Source organism: Pteropus alecto, unplaced genomic scaffold (assembly GCF_000325575.1).
Source record: "Pteropus alecto unplaced genomic scaffold, ASM32557v1 scaffold43, whole genome shotgun sequence".
In the NCBI taxonomy this organism is placed as follows: Eukaryota; Metazoa; Chordata; class Mammalia; order Chiroptera; family Pteropodidae; genus Pteropus; species Pteropus alecto.
This window is the reverse complement of record NW_006435764.1, coordinates 4,947,618-4,953,101: the sequence shown is the minus strand read 5'-3', so window position 1 is coordinate 4,953,101 and position 5,484 is coordinate 4,947,618. Positions and strand designations below refer to the sequence as shown.

Genomic DNA, 5,484 nt, shown 5'->3' with positions numbered 1-5,484 from the left:
AATGCCACCCCGCCACCCCCACCGCCTCTGCCTTTATTCCCTTCTTAAAGCCCTACTGGTCCTCTGAGGCCTCAGCTATAGCCCAGTCCAGATTCACTGGCCTTTCCTCTGTGCCCCAAAACACGTCATACAATGAAGTCATTGGGCTGTGCATGTGTGACTCCCCCTGAGAAAGGATCAGATTTATCTCGGTCCTCCCAGGAAAAGTAAAGATTTGAGAAGAGTAAAGCCCGTTCCCATGCCCTGCTTAACTCCACTGCTCTCAGGAGACGATCGACTGTCAGCTGGATGCGGGTATGACACCAGCAGCAAGAGGCCAGGAAGGGACTGAGTATTGCCCCTGCTACTGCCTGGGCCAGAGCCCTCTACCCAACATCTCACCTCAAAGGAACAATTCCTGAGGTCATCTGAAGCCCCACGAGGGAGGCCCCTGTTGGCATTGGGATCCAGTCTGAACTTGAGACAGCTGGAAAGGGCCTTTTGAGAAACTGGTCCCTGTTTGCCTTGCCTCTCTCATACTATTTCCCACGCTGCCACTATTACTATGTACCAGATCCCAGTGAACTTCTTTGCTTCTCTCTTTCACCTTCTGTTCTTCACAGGAATCTTCCCACTTCTTGCAACGCTTGCCCACAGTCCTTGACTTCCTTTTCCAGTTCTCTGCTTAGATGTCGCCTCCCTTACAAAGTCCTGATAGACTCACCAGGCAAAGTCAGTTCTACACTCTGTTCTCAAGACACCTGTAGTTCCTGTCATCAACAATGCCTGCCTGGCAGTCTAATGTTCCATTTATGGATCTGCCCCCACCTCTGGGCTGTGAGCTCCACAGAAGGGCCGAGCATGGAGATCTCGTTCCTAGCTTTATCTAATACCCAAAACGACGTCTAAAACCTAACAGGACTCAATAAGGGTATTCCAAATGAATGAATGGGGCTCCCCACTCCCAAGATTCTAAGATCCTTTGACTCGGAAGTTGACTCTCTGCTAATAAGCCCTCTCAGCTTTGTCCCAGAGTGAAAAACCTCTCCAGGCCCTCCCAGAACACTCACTCCTTCACCACACGAATGCCCAGGGAACGGGCAGAGCCAATTATGGAGCGGACAACAGAGGACAGGGGCACGTCCTGCAGGGCAAAGGCATCGTCCTGAGCTTTAACACGAGCGATCTCATAAATGTGCTTCAAAGTCACCAGGCCTGCCACCTCCTTCCCTGGAAGGAAGAAAAAAGTAGCCCTTTAGGTGTCACTGCTGCCTTCCAGAGTCCCCAGAATCCCAGGTGCCTATCTTGACCCTTACCTGTCTGCCGGGCCCCCTTCTCAATCCCAGCAGCTGCCTTCAGGAAGTAGGAAACAGTGGGTTGTCCGATCTTGATTTCAAACGTCCTGTCAGGCTTAATGGAAAAAAGAAATATGAGACTAACTCTTCCTGCCTCTCTCAACCCCTGCTACTTCAACCCAGGGATATTTCTAACCTCCTGACCCCTCTTCCCTTGACTCACCTTCCAGTGATGTCCTTCCAATAGACCACAACACCACAAGAAAAATAAATCTGCAGCAAACAGCCCTGTCACCTCTATTCTAGGCCCAGCTCTGCTCAGGAAGTCCCAGTGAAACAGAGGGACAAAAGGAAGAACTGCAATATGGCGGAGGAGGCTCAGAAAAGATGTAGCCCAGTCCCCAACATGTGAATGGGGAAAGTGAGGCCCAGTCATAAGAAGAGTCTTGCCCCAAGTTAGGAGCAGGGTAGCGACCCCAGGCGACCAACTCCAAGACTTGGTGGGATGTGGGGAAGGAGGGTGGGCAGGCGGTGGAAAAACAATCTGCGAATCAGAGTTCCGACTCTGTACCTTCACGAAGATCTTGGTAGGCAAAGGAATGCCTTCTTTGATGTCCTTTGTCTTCTCGTTGAACTCCTTGCAGAACTGGTTGATGGAAACACCTCGCTGTGAGGGAAGCATAAGGCTTAGTGCAGGGGGGAAGGGACGGCTTCCCATCACCCAGGAGGCTCCGTCCGTTCCCTCCTGCGTTTCCACTTCTCTATCTTCCTATCCTCTTTTCCCTACCCAGAGGCAACTACCACTTCATGTGCCAGATGATTTGCATGCATCATCCCTTTCTGTCTTCACAACGGTTTGTTGAAGAAGGACTCAGGCAGCCGAGCCTCCAAAAGGCTATGTAACTAACTCAAGGACATTAAGCGTGTGAGTAGCAGAGCAGCACTTGGAACCGAGGCCTCCCTGGCTCCAGAGCCCGCACCCTCCACCCGGGTACTAGCTCCCACTCTCCCGCGCCTCCCACACCAGGCTCCGGCCGCGGCTGTACCTGACCCAGGATGGGGCCTAGTGGGGGCCCGGACATGGCCTGGCCCGCCCGCACGATGGTCCGGATCACGCCACCGGCCTCGGGCTTCCTGACGACCCGAGTGGCTCGGCTTATCTTCGACATGACGCGGGACTCATAGACTCAGTTCACCTCAGGGCGACTGCAAGAGACATGACTCCGGGCGCCGCCATCTTGGGTCAGAGGTCAAGGGTCCTTAGATTAGGGCAGGTGAAACCAACAAAGAGCACCGTTGTTTTAGTCCTTTCGCTCTTCAACTTGTAAGACAAGGAGGATGATAAAAGAACTTAAAAACTTTTACTTTGCCATGTGAAGATAGGGGAAGAGCCCAAATGGCTCGGGTACACACATTCCTTCTGGAGGGCACACAGGCACCACTTTGGACAGCTAAGCTGAAGGAGGAGGGCCTTAATGCCCGCACAGCATTGTGGGTGTAGTAGTTTCGACCACTTAGGCAAATCATGCGGATTACTGTGCGCGAGGGCGCTATCTGCTGGTCATGGTGATTATCCTTGCGTTTGAAATGAACCTAGAGCTGGTTCTTAGGTGTGGGAATCGCTTTACACTCTGATCTTGTTTCCTCGCTTGCTGTTGAAAAGAGGTATGGTTAAGAGTACAGACTCTGTAAGCAAACTGCCCGGTTGTTCCTCTCGCTGTCTGTGAACTTGATCAAGTTAATTTAAGCTTAGTTTCCGCCCCTGTACAGTAAGGATTAGAATATGTAGCACCTACTCCTAGGGATTGTTGTAAGGGCTGAGTTTGGAAAGTGCTTTAGAACGATACCTGGCGCCTAGTCAGGTGTGAACTGTATAATGAAGACAAGATCTTCACTGAGCCATTGTGAGGCTTAACAGGCCCATAACATGTTTGTATACATCATCTGTGTCCGTAAAATAAGGCAACATATCATTATTGGACATCATTTAACTTTTTTTGAGCACTTGCTACATGCCAAGCACTATGCTAAAGTCACTGTGTCATTTAATTCTCACAATGACATGTTTCATTATACCCCTTTAACAAATGAGAATATTAAGGCACAAGAAGGGGGCTAAAAACACCTATCCTTTGTGTGACAGGGCTGGGAAGCAAATATTGGGGTTGTCTGATTCTAGACCTTAGAGGGCGTTTATGACTATATTGTCTCATTTAGTAAGAGGAGATAATCCATGTAAAACCACATTGTAAACAGTCTTTTTAAATAATGAATTTGTATTAAACTCCCATTAATTAAATGTGACTGTTTCTGCTTCTAAAGTCCATCAAGTTCCTCTATAACGCTTAACCTCATTCCCCTTAATGAAGACTCTGGAACCAAGCTGGCCCTCTGATTTACTAACTGTAAGTCCTTGGATCGATAATCAACTTCTCTGGGGCTAATAATAGTTCCTGCCTCACAGGAAATTAGTTGATTCAGGTAAAGTGCTTAGAAGAGAGTCTGGCCCAGAACAAGCCAGGCTGGTATGATGTATCTCTGAGTCCTCCACACTGCCCAACCTTTATTTACAAATTTATTTGCAAACAAAGACATAAATCTTTTCTGATTGAAGTAATGAGGAAACAGATGGACATGGCAGGTGCTCAGGGAGCCAAGAACGCAGCCTGGGACAAACCAGGCTCCATTGGGTGCAGTTTCCACTTCCTGACAACGAAAGGACAGTTTTGATCATTCTGGCTCTTAAGGATTATAAGGAAGTAACTCCCTAGCCTACGTTTGGAAATGTGTGAGGTCAGAGCGTTCAGTAGTGAAAATGAAGCTGGACAGGTGAGCAGGGCCAGATCACACAGGCCTTGACAGCCCTGTTAAGGAGTGTGGGCTATACAGCAGGAAGCCTCGAAGAGTCTTTGCATCATATTTGCGTTTTGAAAAGGTGACTCTGGCTTGGGTATATAGAGGAATTGGAGGAGGGCAAGGGTGGATGCAGGGAGACTCATTAGGCCAGGGCAGGAAGATGGTGGAGAGCTAATGGTAGTTTGGGACGAATTCAAGAAATACTTAGAAGATAAAATTTATTTTAGTCAGCAAATGCTTGTGCAGTATGAACTGTGTTCATCTTCATGAATAGTAACCCAATGAAACCTTATTACAATCCTGGGAGGTATAGGTGCTATTGTTATCCCCACTTTAGAGATGAGAAAATTGAAGCACAGAGAGACTAAGTCATTTGTCCAAACTTACACTGCTAGAAAGTGGCAGAGTCAGGATTTGAACCCAAACTTTTTGACTCTAGAGACCATGCTCTTAACCAATCCCTAGGCTGCTCTGACAATCAACTGAACTTAGTGCTTGATGGGTAATTTGTTAGGGGAGGGGAAAGAGGCACCAAGGGTAATGCTCAGGATTCTGGCATGGAAAGTTTGGGAAAATAAATGATAAAGCCTTTTACTTTTCGTGTTGAGACATGGGAGCTGTAGGTTTAGGTAGAAGATGATGAGTTGGGTTTGAGGGTGTAATGTAAGCCCTGAATGTTGGTTTTTCTTTTTTGTAACAGTAAATGCCTGACTTAAGCTCTGATTGCTGAGGCATCCACTTCAAAGATGGCTATCTGGAATAAACACATTGCCAGCTACTAGATAAAGAGCCAGTCTGCCCCCCTCCTCCACCCCGGGGATCCTTTGTTTTAGAGAGTTCAGTTGGTTTCAACAACCGACCATTAGGACTACTTGTTTTTTCTCATCCCATGCTTTAAATTCCAGTTCTTGTGTTATAAATTCACCAATAAAGAGTGAGCCCATGAAACCCTAGCCCCTCAACCCCAATAAAAGCAGGATCCCAGGCCTGAACTAATATGCTCCCCTGCCACCCGCTGGTGACCTGGCTGTATGGCCCCACGTGCACCATGCAATTGCCAGGACCTATGAGTAATAAACTTTTTTTTTTTTCAAAATTCCCTGATGGTTATTGCTGAGGACAGCTTGCAATCATAATAAGAACCACAAGGGCCAGGCCAACTGCAACATTGGTTATCTATAGGCTGAGACCAGCACATGACAAGTGGTGTCTATGTGACACTCAACTACAGGGTCTGGTTTGGGAGTGAAGCCTGAGCTGCTGACAGAAAGGCTGCCGTCTGTAGCATAGAAATTGATAGTCCTTGAGGCCAGGGCCAGGACTGAGGTTGCCCCCGGGGTGGGGAGAAGAGAAC

At 48.2% G+C, this 5,484-nt stretch overlaps 1 protein-coding gene across 1 annotated transcript in view; it reads right to left on the bottom strand.

Annotated features, from left to right (window-relative positions):
• MRPL11 (mitochondrial ribosomal protein L11) overlaps positions 1-2,535 on the bottom strand; it is a 3,019-nt gene extending 484 nt beyond the window's left edge. Inside the window, exons 1-4 of the mRNA XM_006911060.3 lie at positions 2,321-2,535; positions 1,846-1,941; positions 1,296-1,389; positions 1,050-1,209 (exon numbers count right to left, since the gene is read on the bottom strand). Of these exons, the coding sequence (XP_006911122.1) occupies positions 1,050-1,209; positions 1,296-1,389; positions 1,846-1,941; positions 2,321-2,443 (473 nt within the window). The 5' untranslated portion in view covers positions 2,444-2,535. The remainder of the gene's footprint in view (positions 1-1,049; positions 1,210-1,295; positions 1,390-1,845; positions 1,942-2,320) is intronic.
• Positions 2,536-5,484: the final 2,949 nt, after the last annotated feature.